The 18568-nt window shown below is 54.3% G+C and overlaps 4 protein-coding genes across 4 annotated transcripts; 1 reads left to right on the forward strand and 3 right to left on the reverse strand.

The window, feature by feature from the left end:
* Positions 1 to 652: 652 nt before the first annotated feature.
* On the reverse strand, positions 653 to 7451 carry VOLCADRAFT_86136 (uncharacterized protein; the record flags this gene model as incomplete). Its single annotated transcript, XM_002946108.1, has 10 exons — positions 653 to 751; positions 1243 to 1368; positions 1570 to 1663; positions 2147 to 2175; positions 2819 to 2877; positions 3274 to 3357; positions 4783 to 4917; positions 5603 to 5771; positions 5894 to 6074; positions 7327 to 7451. The coding sequence occupies 10 exons, from the start codon at positions 7449 to 7451 to the stop codon at positions 653 to 655; spliced, it is 1101 nt and encodes a 366-aa protein (XP_002946154.1).
* A 973-nt stretch (positions 7452 to 8424) lies between these two features.
* VOLCADRAFT_108841 (uncharacterized protein) lies at positions 8425 to 11001 on the forward strand. Its single transcript, XM_002945760.1, has one exon. It carries the CDS (start codon positions 8518 to 8520, stop codon positions 9793 to 9795), a length of 1278 nt encoding a protein of 425 aa, XP_002945806.1. The 5' UTR covers positions 8425 to 8517; the 3' UTR covers positions 9796 to 11001.
* Positions 10977 to 13784, reverse strand: VOLCADRAFT_86139 (uncharacterized protein; the record flags this gene model as incomplete). Its single annotated transcript, XM_002946109.1, has 5 exons — positions 10977 to 11307; positions 11708 to 11763; positions 11965 to 12044; positions 13292 to 13387; positions 13733 to 13784. The coding sequence occupies 5 exons, from the start codon at positions 13782 to 13784 to the stop codon at positions 10977 to 10979; spliced, it is 615 nt and encodes a 204-aa protein (XP_002946155.1).
* Positions 13785 to 14915: 1131 nt separating this feature from the next.
* Positions 14916 to 18396, reverse strand: VOLCADRAFT_86140 (uncharacterized protein; the record flags this gene model as incomplete). Its single annotated transcript, XM_002946110.1, has 5 exons — positions 14916 to 14992; positions 15488 to 15608; positions 16445 to 16729; positions 16978 to 17255; positions 18141 to 18396. The coding sequence occupies 5 exons, from the start codon at positions 18394 to 18396 to the stop codon at positions 14916 to 14918; spliced, it is 1017 nt and encodes a 338-aa protein (XP_002946156.1).
* Between the last annotated feature and the right edge of the window lie 172 nt (positions 18397 to 18568).

The raw sequence follows: 18568 nt of genomic DNA on the forward strand, positions 1-18568 counted from the left end.
TGAACCGCATGAATACCAGTTATATCTATACGTACGGTACGGCACCTACTTAATGCGGTTGGGAACTGCTTACTACTGCCGCAGCGACAGACAAACAGACAGACACCGTCCACAGCGTCAGACCATTCCCTTGTCAGTGTCAGTCCCCTTCCAGGCCCTCGGCAAACACAGTGTCTGTTATGCGTCTCCCGTCCCCCCTCCCGCCCCGCTATCTGCCAGTACATGCAGCTGTGCGTCCTCCTCCCCCTACGGTCGCCCCCTGTTTGTCGGCCCTATGTCCCACATGGTCCTCAGACGACACCTGGGTGACATGAGGCGTCCCAGCGGGGCCCCCATGCCATCACGTCCGGCGCCAGTATCCCATCCCCCTTCTCAATCAACTTGCCAAGGCTGCCGCAGCTGGGCCTCCACCACGGCCCGCCGCCGCTACCTTTCCCCCCTTTCCTTCCTTCCTTCCGGTTCATCCCACCGAGAGCCGAGAGCATGCAGGCTCAAATACACGTCCTGGTCAGGGCCCCCTGGACCCGCTTTGCGTTCCGAAGGATGGGATAGTGTCTCTTCATCCTCCTCTTTTTCCCTCTCCATCCTTTGGGAGGGACACGCCGGTGGGGGGGGGGTGTAAGGGGGCCTTGATGGCATATGGGGGTGTTTTTCATCGCAGCTGGCCGCTGCCGGAGATGACCACCTCCTCCTCTGGACCTGCCGTGTTGTTTGGCTTGCCGCGGGCCAATGCGTTGATCCGCTCCGCGATCTGCGTGCGCACATGCAGACAGACAGACAGACAGACAGACAAACTGCCATTCAGACAGGTATGCCATTAAAATGAACGCTGACGCAAAAACAAGGAGGAGTGGCGGAACATACGGCGGGATAGATCTGGGCCGGTAACATCATCGGTGCGGGCTAATGGGTCACGACTAATGGTCTCGATTAAAGCAAATCGCGGTGTGTGTGTTGGGGGGGGACACGCGTTCACAACAAACACACGGACTCCGGAAATTTGTGGAAGGCGTTCAAGGTGTTGTAAGGGGTTCTGAAGGGCCTCAACAACCCCTAGCTGCCACCCGATGGAAGCCTATCCTCCTCCTCTTCTTTTCCTCTTCCTCCTCCTCCACCATCACCGCCCAGTTTCCTTCCGTTCCTGGTTGTCACTACCCGCCAGGGAGCAACCAAGCCAGGGAGCAACCAAGCCAGGCAGTCCAAGCTCCCTTACCGACCCACGGGTCGCTCGTTTTGACCCACCTCAAAGCCCTCGACCACCTCCCCAAAGATGGTGTAGTGGCCGTCCAGGTGGGGTGCAGGTGCCATGAGGATGGAGAAGTGGCTGGTGTTGGTGTCCGGGCCAGCATTCGCCATGGAAAGAAGGCCCTGAAAGGAACCCAATTTGGAACACATGAACATGTCTACACACGATGCAGGGAGTTGAAAGGGAGAGAATCCGCGACAACGGCGAGGTCAAGGTAGATGTGTGTGTGTTCCGTTCATCCTTTCTTTCTTCCTTCCTGTTAAAAAGAAATAAACGCGCTGTCCGGAAAACAAAGGATTCCTCTCTTCTTCCCGCCACCCCACCTTGCGGTCGTGCTTCAGTGCCAAACCTCCCGGGTCGTCCCGAAAAGCACCTCCGTAAATGGACTCCGTGTTGGCGCCCGTCTGGTCGATGAACCTATCCAAGCATAGGAATAGGGAGCGGGACGGGGATGGGGATGGGGGGAGGGAAGATGTGGACCACGAACGGGTGAAGCTGATGCCAAGGACTGACGCGGGGATGGGGAGGGAAAGGGAGAGGGACACACATACACACATACACACACACGCGTGAGGCACAGAACAATCCAAAGGCACCTCTAGGCAAATATTAATCAATCCTGAACCGAATCGAAGCAAAGCATGCAAGCCAACGGACAGGACATTCCCATCGCCGCCGACGCAAAGCGCAGTCAGTGCCGGCAGCACTGTGAGCTTTGGGCCATCGAAGAGCGGTATCCGGGAAAAGGAGGGATTATATCTAAACCCAGTTTCAATACCAACCTATGAAAGGACGGGGCAGGTGCCCTGGGAAACCCTCTCCGGCACCGACCCTGTCTCTGACAATTCCTCCTCCCCTTCACACACACATACACACACATACATACATACATGCACACACCTGTCAATGATGCGGTAGAAGGTGGAGCCCTGCATGCACAACATGAGGCACACAACACAACACATGACTCCATCGGAGCGGAAGACAAAAGGGCGGCATGCATGCATGTGTGGATGGATGGATGGATGGATGGAGAGGCACGCAGAGCCAACTGAAGTGGCCGTCATGTGGATGACGGGGTTTCGCAACAAGAAGCTAAAGCCCACAGACACACAGACCAACACACCCACACACAAACACATCGCCACAGGCACGGCATAGCATCTCAGCGCCAGAGCATCACAGCCACGCTATAACCCACAACACAACACGACAGAGTTGGAATTTGGAGCCCGTCTTCCCCCCTAACCTGCTGCCCCTACCTACACTGCGGCCCCCCCCCCAGCAAACACCACACAGAACCCCGTATCGGCAGCTTTCCCCCGGCGCCCCTCAGGGTCGGCCCCCACCCCACAACCTCACTAGCCTCAGGGCGCTCCCGCCCCCGGCCCCCCGCCTCCGCCTCCCTTTCAAGTAAGCACATCTCACTCTCAATCTCGCAACCTCTATGGAGTTCTAAGAACTTGCATGTCCGAACATCACCCTTCTCCCAACATACATACATACAGACATATATATACATACATACGGACATACATACATGCATACATACACGCACTCACGCGTACCCACTTTGAGGTGATACGGCCGGCCCGCTCCCTCGTGCCCTTGTGGCACAATACCCTTCTCCCCTGCGGCGCGACCACGTAACAGGAGCCGCCGTAACGCGCCACGGGCAGCCCACCGTGAGCGCGACACCGTGAGGGCGACCGGGGGGGGGGCCAAGTGTCCCAGGGGGGAACCCGGAAGGAGGCGGGGGGGCCAGCAATAGGGAGGGGCCACGAGGCCAGGCGGTCGGTTGGCTGGTTGTTGGTGGATCGCACTCGCATCATAAACAACGCGTACGCATGCAAACATGCATGATGATGGTGATCATGATGATGGTAATCATGATGATGGTGATCATGATGATGGTGATCACGGTGATGGTGATCACGGTGATGGTGATCACGATGATGGTGATCATGACGATGGTGATCATGACGATGGTGATCATGCGCCGACCGCACCCCACGGGGCGGGCTCACCCGTACAGAGAGCACGGAAGTTCTCCGCGGCGCGCGGTGACTCGTCCTTGAACAGCACTATCTTCATGCGGCCAATGTACTTCCCTGCGGGCGGACAACGACATCAAAAAAAGATGGAAAGAGGAAGGTGAGAGGGATGGAGAGAGAGAGAGAGGGGGAGACAGACTGGGAGAGAGAGGGGGAGAGGGGGAAAGACGAACCACAAACGAGTGAAGCCGCTGCCAGGGCAAGAGTGTACCAGACGTAGAACTGACCAGGGGGGAAGAGGGGGGAGGTTAGGTGCCGCATGACCTCTGTGAGTCGGAGCATGCCAGCGAGCCGAGCATGCCAGCGAGAATATATCTCGACAAGCACATATCTTTAACATATCTCGGCAAGCAGGTAGCCAAGCACTACATATCATTTTCCAGCGCTTGGGGCCCTGGGGGTGCAAAGATCTGGGGGCCCACAGCTGCGTGCTCGATCCCCTCCTTAGGGGCTCCGCATTCCGAGTTCCCGACCACTTCTCTGGCTTTTACCATCTTTACCTTCTCCATCATCCCACACCATCCCGATGGTCATAGCGATATATAGGGCCTCGCAGGTGCTCTGGTGCTACTGCGCAGACTTCTCTCTACTGGGACTTCGGCACGCACGCTACTGCGTGAGGAAGTCCCGCTTCAAATCCCCCCCAACAAACAGGTGCTTTGCCTTTGCGCACTTAAGTGAATACGTTCAGTTTTAGGGTGCCCTTAAAGAAGCTGAATCTGCCATAACAGAGCATAAGCCATGACAGAACTTCAGCGGCGAGGCTGTCGGGAAAACTCGACCGCCTAATGACAACAGAGGAACAGGAACAGCTTCTCCACACTCTCAGCTCCAAGGAGCCAAGAGGACTAGAACCTTCGCTTATATGTCTGTTTACCAATTGCCGAGTGTTCCCCGTTTCCTCTGACGTACCCCTTTTCACTGTGGTGATTGACGGGTGGTTGGCTCCCCTCCCCTCCCCTCGGCTACCCTTCGCTCCGAAACCCAACCCAAGTTCTAACCCTGCCAGGTCCCGCGTCGTGGTACGGCAAAGATATGCCTCCCACATTTGCATGCCTCACCTCAACCGATTCGGACAGCGGCCCCCCATAAAAAGGGACTGAGGAGCCGAGTATCCCCCTTTCCTGCCCTCCCCAGACATGTTAACCTGTTTTGCCTGCTTTTTTTCGCCTGTTTGCTCGTCAGATATAATCATAGCATTACCCTCACTACCCTTTTCCCCCGTTCGCTAGGGTGGTGGTGATGGGGCGGGTAGTTGGGAAACACACGCTGCCGATTACCGCAACACCATCACCACCACCACCACCACCACCACACCTTACCCGGCTCTTACATTGCCTCACCCTCCCTTTTCCCCTTTCGCCACTCAACCATCGGTGCCCGGCCGCGTGGGCCACATCCCCTCATCTCCACCCCTTTCCCACACTTCCCCCCCCCCGCGTCCTCCTCGCCATCCCTCTGCCCCAAACCACTCCGCCGTACCTTTGATCTGAATGTCCAAGTACACCAACGGCAGATTCGGATCATCTCGAAGCTTCTCCAGCCTCAGCTGCTCACTCTCCAGCACCCGCAGCTGCTCTTCAGGCTTGTACAGCGCCCCGGCAGTCCAGGGAATGCCTATATGTGGTGGTGACACCAGATCACAACCCTCCTGATCAGTTGTTAGTTAGTAAAAGTTAGGCGACGGCAATCACCGCATGGCCGCCAAGCTGCAAACTGGCGCGTGGGATGTAGCACAGCTCTCTCTGTTGCTGCCGTTGCTGCTACTGCTACCAATGCTGCCTGTCCTAGGCGGGATATCGCTCCTCGGTAAGGAGGTAAGGGGGAAACAGGAAAACGACCCGGGGCGACACAGAAAGGGGGAGAAGAGAGAAAGAGGTGGCCGGGGGCCCGGGGGGGGGCCAGCCGCCCTAACCTGCTGTGTGTCTGCCGCAGCAGTGCCGAGGGAAGGGGGGCATGCGCCAGGGAAGCAGTGTTTCGAGTGACACGTGGTCAGGCGTGTGCGTGCCGCGGTGTGTTCGTGTCAATCTGGCCAACCTCTTTCTCCACCTCTGAACCAAAAGCCACTGGAACATGCCACTTGTCGCAAGGAGTCCAGTGCGTGGCGTATGTGTGCGCACGCGCATGTGTACGCGTGTGTGTATAAGAACGCTCCGGAACCCACGTCCTGTACCTCGCAGGACGTCCCTAAACCCGCCGATCGTCCCTGGGCCCCGGGTGGCGGCGTCAGGGAGGGAGATTCTCGGAGGAGGCCACAGGGGACTAAGGAAAGCGGGCAGAGCGAGGTGATTAGAGCTGTTACCTGGATGCGAGTAGCCGCGGCTGTCGATGATGTTTTTGACCGTGTTTTTCTTGAGCCAACACTCCTTGTGTAACCGGCCGCTGCCGCAGCCGTTGGGCTCCGCGCACCAAACCCACACGTTGCAATCCGCGTGCTTGGTGCATGCTGCACAACATTCGCCGGCCGTTTCCTGTGCATGCGGACAGCGCCAGGTGGCACGTGTGTAGGTGAAGGGGCCCCCGAGCCGTCTAAAGACAGCAGCTCCTGCTTGAGACAGTAGCACGGACCGGGAAAGGGCCTATCGTCACGCACCGTGAAATGGTCCGCACCCCATTTGACCACACGCCCGTCAATTTCTGAATGCTCTTCCGTGTGACATGTTTCCCGGGAAAGGGCAGGCGGGGGAGGCGTCTTGGCGTTCATCTCGTCGATTGCGGCAAGCGCTCTTTGCATTTCCATGTCGTCTTCCAGAGTATTCGCGCTTTCATATCGACTGAAGGAGGCGCGGTGTTGCGAGTAATGCACTGCGAGGACGTGAGGGCGTACTAATGATCACCAGCCCGACAGCTCCTCCGGAAGAACAATTGATTGAGCGCTCGTTACCTGTATAAATGCTCCCTAGAGAAATTAATGTTGTAAGTGCAATTAAAAAAACTGGCGACTTCCACGCAACAAGCCGGGGACTACTTTTGCGCAAGTCTCTTAGACCTGTGTTTATCAACCGATCCATGACTGCTTTGCCCTAACTAATCAGTTGGTATTTGAGTTGGGTGCATTATCAACCTGCAGCCGCACTCAGACAGGCGTGTACTTTGCCCCTCCCTATGCAGTTCAGCGCAAGTAGCAAAGACAGTAATACCAGTATCCCTGAAAAAACAAGTGATGTTTGCCGTAACGTTGTCAGTGAAACCGTGATGAAACGTCTAGCATGACGTACAGTGTCAGTGTCGCACTCAGTGCAAGTCGCTAGCCTGGTCTAATCTTTTGAAAAAATGTCATTTTCGTTTATTTACCAATAATTAAAGGGTTTCCATATGAGCTTGTGTTAGCGTCATATCTTGTGACACAACGGGGAGACTGCGACCCTTTCACAAAGAGCTTTGGTCTCGTATCACACCCTTGTTAGTTATAACTATGTGCCGACCCTTGTTACCCTTGTTACCCGTGTTGTGAATATGATGTAAATGCCCACAACGGTATGCGCAGCCCCGTACTGGAATAAGTGTTCATGCATTTTAACGTAGCACGGTAGCGGCAAAGCATGGGGAGCATAGCAAACGCAATTATGCATAATAGGAGTCCTTGGCATATTTTAGACATGGTCAAACCCGAGGTTGAAGCGAAGATAGCGCGTGTGCGCGGTAAATAACTACCATTCTAAATGCCTCTAGGTTAATCTTTGATTGCCGCGCACGCCAGTATTGTCTTCACAAATGTTGGGCACCTAGCTAACGAGGCTCTGATTGGTTCAGGCTCTTGGTTGCCGTCTATCATCATCCACCTTTGGCGCCATAGGGTGCCTTCCACCGCAATGCTGATTATTGAATCCTTTGAGATAAGGGCTAGCACGGCGCGCAATGGACCAACATGCAACTTGCGTCCCGTGCTTTGGGGCAGCTCACATGCGCTAAATGGGCAAGAAGCATAATGTGGGAGTGTTTGTCGCACGGCTTTCTCTTGTCACAAGAGATATACCCCAGAATGAACAAGGGTTGGATGAAGTGGGCCGAGATGTGCCTGTGCACGTGGTATGGGTGTTCTCGAACTTGATATTTGCAATATAGCTCATCGTATAGGGCTCAAACGTCAACCCTCCCAGCCCCGATGCACCAAACATGTACGTGTGTGTAGATATGGAGCCGTGGATCATTGAATAACGCAACGCCTACGTCAAATGCAATGCAGGCATGTATACATGGTGTGTGCGTGTATGTGCATAAAGCGCATCCTTGTGCTGCGTCACGTCCTCCTTAGGGAGCTAAGAGGCATACAGAACTCGCTAAGCGACTTTTGGACTGTTGTGCATAGGACGCAGGAACAGGAAGCGCCACCTCAAGTGGGCACAATCCCGCTGTTGCGATGTGACTATCTTTGCACTAATTGTATAGGGATCTTGCAAGGGGAAGTTCTACGGGTACCTTGTGGGAATTGCTCGTACGCCTCCTTGAATTAACCCATCTACCCCCTGCAGAGGACGTGTGGCCGTGCGCATACCACACATACGTGGTCCCCTGAGCTCTCCACCCAACTGTAAACGTTTTAAGAAGGTTACACATTTATATTGTATAAGGAAGACTTAAATTCGATGCACAGGCACCAGAGGGCTGACGTACCTTCTTCCTTGTCGTAACATCCACTGACCTCAGGTGACGATGCCAAGGATGTATTTTGTCCTATCTGCAATGTAACTATCCTTTTGTGGAGATACAACTGATACGCATAAACATTACTGCGGAGGTAGGCAGCATCGCTTCAAAGTTCTGCATTGTTTCTCCCTGTCTGAAATCCTACCATGTTCTGCTTTCTTGTATAGGTTGGGGAAGGCAAAGTAATATTGCATGTTCTACTTTGGATAATTGGTGGGACCAACTTCAACCTTCCGATCGCATCATGAGGTGCGGCCATATCGCATCAGCGGTCTTCCACAATACGCATATGCCGTCATAGGTATAAGTGAACGTCTTTGGGTCACTGTGAACGCCATCCCGCTTTTGTACGTTGCTGTCCAGGTTCATCTCCTGGCGTCACTAGCTGACTTGCACGGCCGCCGGGCATCAAACCCTGGCGGCCGCTTACGAGAGGTGCTGACGTATTCCGGTCATTTGTCGTGGGGCGCGGCGTAGGAGCTTAGTCCTGGCACTCCAGGTTGCAGCAGCCTCGGCAGCAGCAGCGGCAGCAGTTCAGCGGGGCGTGGCCCCCAGCTGCAGTAGTCAGCAATGGCGATCTCGGCCATCTTTTTCCTAGACATAAAGGGGCGCATCATTATCTTCCGCGACTATCGGGGGGATGTGTCGCCGAAGTATGCGGAAAAGTTTATGTCCAAAATCAACGAAATGGAGGAGGCTGGCAAGCTGAGCCCCGTCATCTACGACGACGGCGTGACGTACCTGTATCTACAGGTCGCCAACCTGTACCTGCTCGCAGTCACGCGCACCAACGTCAACGCCTGCTCTACGCTCGTGTTCCTGCACCGCTTGGTCGATGTCTTCCGACACTACTTCCAGGAGCTGGAGGAGGAATCCCTCCGCGACAACTTCGTCATTGTGTACGAGCTGCTCGACGAGGTCATGGACTTTGGGTATCCACAATTCACCGAGGCGAAAATCCTTGCAGAGTACATCAAGACGGATGCTTACAGGATGGAGGCCACCGTCAAGCCCCCCATGGCTGTCACCAACGCCGTCTCATGGCGCATGGAGGGCATCCGTCACAAGAAGAACGAGGTCTTCCTGGACGTCGTGGAGAGCGTCAACCTGCTGGTCAGCAGCACCGGCCAGGTGGTGCTCTCCGACGTGGTCGGTGTGCTCAAGATGCGCGCCTTCCTGTCCGGCATGCCCGAATGCAAGCTGGGCCTCAATGATAAGGTCCTCTTCGAGTCACAGGGCCGCAGCAGCAAACAGAAAGCTGTGGAACTGGAAGACATCAAATTCCACCAGTGTGTGCGCCTTGCACGATTTGAAAACGACCGCACTATCAGCTTCATTCCGCCAGACGGTGCATTTGACCTAATGACTTACCGTATAAGCCAGAACATCAAGCCGCTCATCATGGTGGACTGCATCGTCGAGAAGCCATCCCGGAGCCGCACCGAATACCTGGTCAAGGCTCGGTCCCAATTCAAGGAGCGCAGCCAGGCGAACACCGTGGAAATCATGCTGCCGCTGCCTGCCGACGCCATCTCCCCCACCATGAAGTGCACACAAGGCTCCGCAGCATACGTGCCGGAGAAAAGCGCTCTGGTGTGGACCATCAAGAGCTTCCCTGGTGGCAAGGAGTACTCGCTGCGCTGCCACTTCGGGTTGCCGTCGGTGGAGGCGGAGGACGAGGGCAAGGGCAAGATGCCGCCCATCAAGGTCAAGTTTGAGATTCCGTTCTTTACTGTGTCGGGCGTGCAGGTGCGCTACCTCAAGGTCATAGAGAAGAGCGGCTACCAGGCTTTGCCGTGGGTGCGCTACATCACCACCTCAGGGAATTATGAGATCCGCATGGTTTGAGCGGGAGAGAGTCAGGACCGGTGGAATGGTGTGGTTAAGAAGGGGTTTGTGGAAGGCAGCCTGTGAGGTAGTCGGTGGGGTTGGGGCGGCCTAAGGTGGAGGCGGAGCTATCTTAGTCGTGGTCTGAAGCTACTCTGAAGCTACTTGGGAACTCGTGAGAAGGGTCAAGTTTGGGTTGTTCGGACGAGGCCAACAAGTTTATGCTTCCAGTTTTATGCGGGGCTTGCCCGTGGGTGGAGGCGTATTTTGCTTGTGTTTGGTTGTGGATCTGGGTTCGTGTCAGTCGATTTGCGCTGGGCAGTGTGAGACGCCTGGGTGCGAGTCGTTGCCATTCTGGTTGCCTAGCCTGCGGGTCGGTGCTAGATGGCTAGCTGGAGAGCAGCGACGAATGGTAAGGTTCCCTCGCCTGACGGACCTATTCGGAGGACAGCTGTCCTCCGAATCTATCCGTGTTTTCCGCTGCACGTGCTTGAACACAGGAGGGGGAGGTGCGGGCCTCTCATAAAGATATAATGCAATGAAACGGAACATTACGTGTTGATGTGGTGCAAAAAGAAGTGGACAAGAAGAGACAAGGGAACAACAGGGCTTTTCAGGCAAGACAAGTTTTGAGGGTATCGTCGGTCCGGACGCAGGGGAGCGACCGTTTGCGTTCGGATTCCTTTCTGCGTTGGGTATTCCTTTCGAGACCTGCCGATGTGGGTCACGGTCACGTCTACGAGCGATGCAGCCAAGCCGGACGGGCAGGATGCTGACTTGTTGAAGCGCGTGATTGGACTGCACATTGGCCCGTTCCTGAGCTGTGTCGTACGGTACAGTGCTGTATCCCGGAGCTCGTGCTGGGTAGCTCCTTGCTCTTATGTCCAAAAAGGATAAATTCGTGTTGCACTTGGAAGAAACAGAACGGGACAGTTTTCTTAGATGCGGGCGCGGGTGGTCAGTTGGTCAGCGCGAAGCGATGTAACAGAACCGGGGCTGTAGTCACATGTGCTGCTTACTTTTATGGATAGTGCCTTGCTTGTGCGTCGTGAGGAAGGCACGGTAAGTAGCATTTCTGGAGCTTTGGTTTTGCCCAGAGTTTGCAAAGAATGTGAGGGTATATAGTAAGATGAACTGAGCTGATGGAACCCAAACTCGGCAGCGTGTATGAAAGCGCTCGCGGGTAAGTGTCTCCGCTGTACTCAAAGTAACGTGTTTCCCCCGCCGCTAGGCACGGGATGCTGCACGTGCTCGGAGTAGGATCCCTCGGCCATCACCGCTGGCGCGTCGCACACTTCTGTCGTTACCGCTGCCTCGTAACCCTCAGCCACCGTCAACTCCGGCGCCACCGTCACAGCTCCCGGTTCCGTCAGTACCAGGCCGTTGCCGACTTCCGGCTCGCTGACGCCCTTGCCACCATCACCACCGCTTTCGCCACGCTCAGGGTACATATACGACCCCTTGTTCGAATAGTACGACACCAGGCCCTCCAGGTGCGTCCGCAGCGCCATCAGGTGCGCGTCCCGCTCCCGCCTGTGTGTACGGCGGATTGCAGGCACAGCGGGCGGTCCGGTCCTCAGTGGCAAGACTTCCCACCAGCTTATGCCAGAGGGGGGAACCTGTGTATATACGCTATATATGGAGTCCTGGCGCTGCATTCCTGTCAGTTCCTGTTAGCTGATAGGCGCCCTCAGGTGTATAGCCGACATTATCAAGCGGCAGGCATAAGAGGGCGGTTGGCATGTAGGATGAAATACAGCATTTATAAGTTGCAATATTCATGAGGTTATCGGCCTCACGCATATCGGCCTGCGGCCTGACCAGCAATAGGCCCTCTTGCTGTCCGCAGCTGCTTTCTTCCCCGTCCAGGCCCGTCTGGGCCCCCCTCCCCTTCTTGTCTACTCCTTTCATCCTTTCATCCCTCGAAACCTACTCCTCGGCCGCAGCCTTAACGAGCGCCGCCTCCACCTCCTCCCGCAACGACGCCACCTGCAGCGCCAATCGCGACGACTCCGAGAGCTCCTCCTCTCTCTTCCGCTGCAGCGCCTAACGAATATGCAGCCCAAGAGCACGGCAGTTCCGATCAGGAAAGTAGTACGATGGAAACAAATACTATTACGTCAAACAACCATTGCCGTACGTGTAGTACAGTGGCACATGCCGAATATGTTACGATGGCCCGCCGCACACCCCGTGGACCTGCAGTTTGTCGTGCTCGCCCAGAGTGGCACGATCGCTCGCGTCCTTGCTGGTTCGCAGCGCCTGGCTCTCTGTTGGGGGAAAAGAGGTGGGGGCTACGCCGGGGTAAAGGCAACACCAGGGCTTCAAAACAAAGCGGTGGATTTTTAGAGCAAGCGGTGTTTCCGTGGGAAAAGAGAAACCGGTGCGGCTACCAAACCTGCCTGGAAGAGGACCCCCCCAGGGTATCACAGTTCGGGAAGGGGTGGCAAGGCCTGGGCCGGACGGCTTCTGGAAACACGCGTGCGTTGTATGCATGCATGTATCTATGTATGTATGTAAGCTTACGTGTGACCACGACGGTCAAACAATTTGTGTGTCTTTGTTAGGGTTGCAGAAATTATTAGAATGGCAGGCGTTCTCTACTAATTCTAATATTATTTCTAATTAGAACGTTAGAAATAATATTAGAAGACCTGGGGTAACTTCTCAGGGAGGGGGACTTTTCACTTCGGAGTTTCACCATGGTTACGGCAGATGCTAACCCAGGTGTTTTTAGCGGTTTTTACGGGGCTACGACACCCGTAAGCAGGACTTCTCAGCCAAACCCCCGGTCGAAGTGACCTCTGGGTCACTAATTTCGCCTTTAAACTGTCTTAGACTGTCTTAAACTGTCTCTGCGTACGCCTTCCCAACATCTTTGGTACCTGAACCAAGAGTCCAAGAGTCCAGTCCTGATTGTCTGTAAAGCAACACCCAACACACAGTCCGGACATGCCAAACCTGTCGCCCCAAAACTTCTAGCAAAATCCTCATCAACTCATGCAAATTGCCCCAAGGCTTCTTAAGATGGTTGGGAGCTGTTGCAGACGGATTTTTGGCACCCAGCACCTCGCCGCAAATGGTGCACTTCAGCTTCACGACTCTTTCTGTCAAGATCACGGTGAAAAACGACCACCAGGAAGCACTGCCTCTTGCTTTTGCACTCTTCAGGGCTTCCGCGTAGGCTGGAGCGTCTAGCTCCTTGTTGCCATAAGTGTATGTTGCTTTAGGAGTCTTGTCTGGTGGTTTTGATGGCTCGGATAAGGCTCCTTGTCTGGTGGTTTTGATGGCCCAGCATCAGCATCAGCCATTTTTCCTAGAAAAATGTGCCGTTGCAGGCTGCGGAGGCGGTCTGAATAGCCATTCTAATGGGTGTACGACATTAGAACGTTCTAATCTGTTCTCAAGGGGTCTTCTAACTTTCTCATTAGAATTCTAATTAGTTTAATTGTAATATTATTTGTAATTTCTAATGCGCCAACAACCATAGTCTTTGTACGTATTGCGTGTTCCTCACCCTTCCCCAGCGCCGCCACTTCGTCCTTGGCGGTTTGCAGCTCCCTCCCCGCCGCCTGAAGATCCAAAGTAAGCTCGCTATTGCGGGCCTCATACTCTGCGGCGGGGTAGGAGAGCGTGGGGAACGGGGAAAGGGGAGACGAGGGCAAGAAGGTGGAAGAGGGGGTAAGCAGAACACACTGGAAGGGAAAATGGTGGCCTTGGGTGTTTTCAGTGGTTGAGTGTGTGGCGTCGCAGCGGAGTCACATTTGCGCAGAGGGTCGCGGCCCATGACCCGTGGGTCACATGTGATGGTTCCCGTGCCGGAAAAATGCCGCAATAGAAAGTTGGAACGGTGCCTACAGCTTGACGCTGACTTTTGATTTGCAACAACTATAGTCCATTATCTTTGTATTATTCGCAGCAGCAGCAGTAGCGAGGCTTTTCGCATTTGTGCGCACACCTCCGATATGTCGTCGGGCTTCCCGCCAAAGTTCACGTTGAGGATCCGCCATTCCTCTTCCTTCTTCTTCAAGGGATTCAAATGTTGGCGTTCAGTCTATAAGAGATACTGAACCAAAACGACAAACGAAAGGCTTCCTATGAGTGTTAAACTGCTTCTTGCCGCGCTGCAGCTATATGGAACGGTCGCCGCGTCAACTCTTGAAATAAGTAAGCATATCAAGGTTGAAGACGGCTTGATCTGTGGTTCAGCTTCCCAGTTTGACCAGAAGTAAAATGGTCAACGTACGTGTCCCCGCTACGAACGCAACCTCCCTCTCGGAAAGGTAAACGACCAGTAAGGTTACCGGTCGGTTACCGGTCGTTATCTCGAAATGTCGGTTACCGACCCTTTTATGCTATAGGGGTTGCGGTGTGCATGCACGCTGCGGCGCAAGCTGCTTCTGCTCATGCTGCTTTGATTGCTGTGCGGCCACGCGGTTTTCTCGCTCTTTCCTTGGACTTCCTTAGAATAGCTATTCATGGCTCAGCTCCGCCACACAAGGCCAAACTCCACAACTCCAGCCCATCCATGCCAACTGCTCCAGCACGTCTTTCCTATCCGTCTCACGCACATCTCATACACTTCCTATTCTCCAGTTCGATTGGCAATGGACTGGGTTCGCGCACTACCAGGAGGCTATATAGATGCTTAGCCGTCCTTGTTTAAATGGAGAGGGCACGCAATGCACTGTTCATGGATTTGCGTTGGCCCAGTGCCGTACAGCCTCCCCTGCGGAATACTGCGGGGCGACTGCTGGCTGATGCACCGGGGGGCCGAGAACCCTTTTCGGCTTCAAAGAAGCTGCTGAGCACCCTAGTCTTTGCTGCTGTTGCATTTCTGACTTTTTTTGCTGTTTCTATCTTTTATCCGTCATGTGGATGCTACGTATGAGCTTTTGCATTGACGTATCCTGCAGCACATGCTGTGATGTGATGTATATATGGCATGGACAACGGCATGGACAACGGCATGGACAACGGCATGGACAACGGCATGGACAACGAATTTATTATATTACGGCCAACGGATTTCTGGTTGGGGATAACAAGCATCCTCATCCTCATATACCTGCAATAATCCATCGTTTGGTATCCCTAAGTCAACAAAATGGCAGAGCAGCAGCAGCACGCGCAGGACACTATCAAGCAATACCGCCCCGCCCCAGAACAGCCGCCTGCATGACTACCGCAACCACCTCAACCACTGTAACCGCCACACCTACAGCAAACAAAAAAGCGTTTGAATTGGCGCAATGAACATGAAAAAACGAAACACAGCAGTCCTCAAACAACCAAATCAGCAACAACAACAACTAAGGCCAACAACAGGAAACCAAACTCCATAAACCCGCTGCTGGAAGCTTATTAACCAACTAACCGCCTACGTCATCAAGGCTATAGCGAAACAACTGACCAGCAAATACCGTTGCTACACATGGTACGGACGCTTCGTCCTGTACGGCGCAGTAGAACCCTTAGATTTGTTCCCTCCCAAACGAACGAAACCGAAACCCCATGAAACAGAACTCCTTACCCATCACCCATTCTTCCCCCCCGCCCCTCCCCACACCTCCCCCCCCGCCAAACACACACGCATGTGCTCAAATCCTCACATCCCTCTACTTCTGGCCTCGTGATTGGACGTCCGCGATCTCGTGCTCGCCCAGGGTAGGTCGGCCGTGGGACATCTCACACGCCTCGCCTCCACCCCCACCTCCACCCCCGCCCTCGCCCTCGCCCTCGCCGGCCCTGCCACCGCGGGCACCAACCGCTCCCGACGGCGGCGCACTCGGCGGCGCACTGGCGCTGTCCCAGACCGTCTCCGTGAGAGCATCCTGCACGTGTGCGTCCGTATGTACCAACAATATGTAGTAGATAAGGATAAGAGGAAGATACGAATTCACGTTAAGTATGTATGTATGTGCTGGTGTATCAGGCAGGGGAGGGTAATACACGGGTGATGCCAACCTGCATATCGCCAGGGGGGGCTGCTTTCATTAAAAACACAGACAGACAAAGAGGGGCATATCGTCGATATTCATTTCACTTGCCAAGTGCTTTCCGGTGTCGGTGCCAGCAGCTCAGTCAGCCGTCGGTGCGACATTTTGGCACATTCATCACCTGACACATCCCTGGACATCCCTGGAGTAGGAAGATGAAGATGTCGTACGGAAGCCCTTGCGGGGGGAGCTTCCCCGGCGGGGAGTGCGGGGGTGCATATCATACACACGCCCGCGTGCGCTCATGTGTCCATGTACGACACGCAAGTACCATGTACGACGGAAGGCTCCACGGACTAATGCTCTCCCTATTGCACTGTTGAGGAAAGAAACCCCCCGAAAGAGAGAGAGAGAAAAAATAATTTAACGCCTGTGCCATTCTCTTTCCTCACCCCCCATATCTCCCCGCTCGGGAATCGCCGTTTGGAATGTCGAACAGCCAAAAAAATAAAAATAAAAATAAAAATTAAATTAAAATTAAAAAAATGGAAATAATAATAATGGTGATAATAATAATAATAATAATAATAATAATAATAATAATAATAATAATAGTAATATGCTTTCTCTTGCACCATGACCAACACCATCCATGAATACCATTTATTAAATGATATCTTGCCCTCCCCCTTTTAAGGAATTCCTCATTTCTTCCTGTTGGTCTCGCCCACCTGCTCTTCCGCCTCCTGCCCGGCGCGGACTACCTCAGGCTGGTCGAACTCCATGGCGCGGTCCACATCAACGCCACGAGGGACTTCCTTGCCCATCGCGCCGCCGGCGACGGCGCCCACCACGGCGCCAACCGCGGCCGCCGCGGCCGCCAGCGGCACGCTCAACGCCGCCGCGGCCGCTAGGCTGCCTGCCAGCGCCGCGCCGGCTGCGGTACCCGCCACCGTACCCAGCATAGAGCTACCGGGCTCGCCGTTCTCCCCCTCTATCACGTCCACTTCGACAACCTATCGGCGATTGGCGACAAGGAGAGAGAGGGGTAATAATCCCCCCGGGGGATTTAGGTGCTGATAGATGGGGGGCTTACCTCGGCGGGCTGATCGCATCAAATCTTCAAGAAGGTGGTCGTACACAGTACAAACGACCGCCTTCTTGGATGTAATAAAAATTATATAAATTTTTTTAATAAATTCATAAAAAAATCAGAAGAAAGCACGTTGCAGGTTTTTTTTTACAAAAATCTTCCGTCTCACACCTCAACCGTCTGCCGGTGCTGCGGATCCATCTTCCTATCCCCAGGTAATTCTGACCCCGCCGCCGCTGTCGTACTGGATGCCGTACTGGATGCCCCGGTCTCTGCGAACTCCGCCTCCGCAACCTCGCGCGCCGACGGCCCTTCTTCTGCCCTTCCGCCGCTACTGCTACGGCTGCTACTAGTTGCGTGGCAGCGAACGCTGGGCGCCCGGGCCTTGTCGGCGGCTGCTGCGCTGTAGCGGCTGCTGTCAGCCCCCTGGGTGGGAGGTGGTGCTGGTGCTGGGAAAGAGAGGGGAGGTAGGGGCAGCATCAGCAAAGTGGAGGGGAGCGGGAATGAGGTCTACAGACGGGGATAATACGATGTGCGGATTGGGGAGGAGAGGAGAGGAGAGGAGATCCCATTTCGGTGATATCTGGGTCACTACAGGTAACAGATGTGGGTCGGGTCTGATGTGGGTACTGCGATCTGATGTGGGTCGGGTCACCACAGCTCTGGAGTAAAAAGAGACTGCGGCATGCGGGAGAGATCAGTTCAAACTCACTGCTTGCGGACCGGCGGGCACAGCACTGCAATCCAGAAGTAAGAGGACTTAGGGTTTTGACGCCTGGCCGCAGACGCACTTGCAATGTGCTCCTTCTGCTGCCGGTTGCTCAGCTCAGTTCAATAGCAGTGTACCTCGTCGGAGGTTCTCAGAGATCCGCGACCGCGACCAAGTCGTTTCGACAAATCGGGATAGCAGAAGGCGAGAGGCAAAAGCTATGTAGCGTCTTGTCACAAAGGCTAAAAAAGCCTATGTTATAAAGTTTGTCGTGATTATAATACATACTGATTAGTCAGCAAGCGCAGCCTATTAATGAAGCGAGGTGTCAATGGACCCACGGGTCATCGAATTTCACAGAGACCCTATAGTCGCTGCTTTGAAGCCACAGTCTCTGCCGAGTGCAAATCCTGGTCCCCTTTTACCCCCGGTCAAATTGCTCAGTGCAGAACGTGGTAAACCTGACCGTTTTCCCTTAAAAAAAGGCTCAAACGAAATTCCCACCTAGCAAAAAGGCGATAAAAAATTAGCCGACACGACAGCAAAGCAGCCTCGGGCCGCATCCCCAAGACAGCAACAAAAACAGTATCGTGATTACTTTTTCCATTCCGGGATATGAATCTACCTGATGATCTAACGCGGTGGCTTTCCTCTGCGACTAGGCGGGCGCTTCGGGCTCGGACGGCCAGGCAGACCAGGTTGCGCGGCTGGGCGGCCCCCGTCCTGACGCGATTGGAATGCGGTGGTGACGTTGTTGATTCTGCTGCTGCTTGCTTCTTCTTCTTCTTCTGCTGCTGGTGGTGGTGGTGGAGCTGCTGCTGCTTTTTCCTCAGGCCGCTGGCATCAGTCCGTGAGTAACTGTTATTACCGCGTTTTAGCATGCTATTCGAAAAGCGCGCTGTTCATTGCGGTGGCCTTTTCATCTTCCAGCTCGTGCACTCTCGTCTTATGTGGTAAAGAATGGTAAAGGTACTATCGCCTCGCCTTGGATGGTGTTCATACCGTACTTGCAAGGTTATTGCTTATTTTACATATACTTTTTCCTCTGCAACC

Source organism: Volvox carteri (assembly GCF_000143455.1).
Source record: "Volvox carteri f. nagariensis unplaced genomic scaffold VOLCAscaffold_1, whole genome shotgun sequence".
Taxonomy (NCBI): domain Eukaryota; kingdom Viridiplantae; phylum Chlorophyta; class Chlorophyceae; order Chlamydomonadales; family Volvocaceae; genus Volvox; species Volvox carteri.

What these genes read in the sequence shown, in the direction of transcription:
- VOLCADRAFT_108841 (XM_002945760.1), top strand. Translation starts at nt 8,518, where the DNA reads ATGGCGATCTCGGCCATCTTTTTCCTAGACATAAAGGGGCGCATCATT.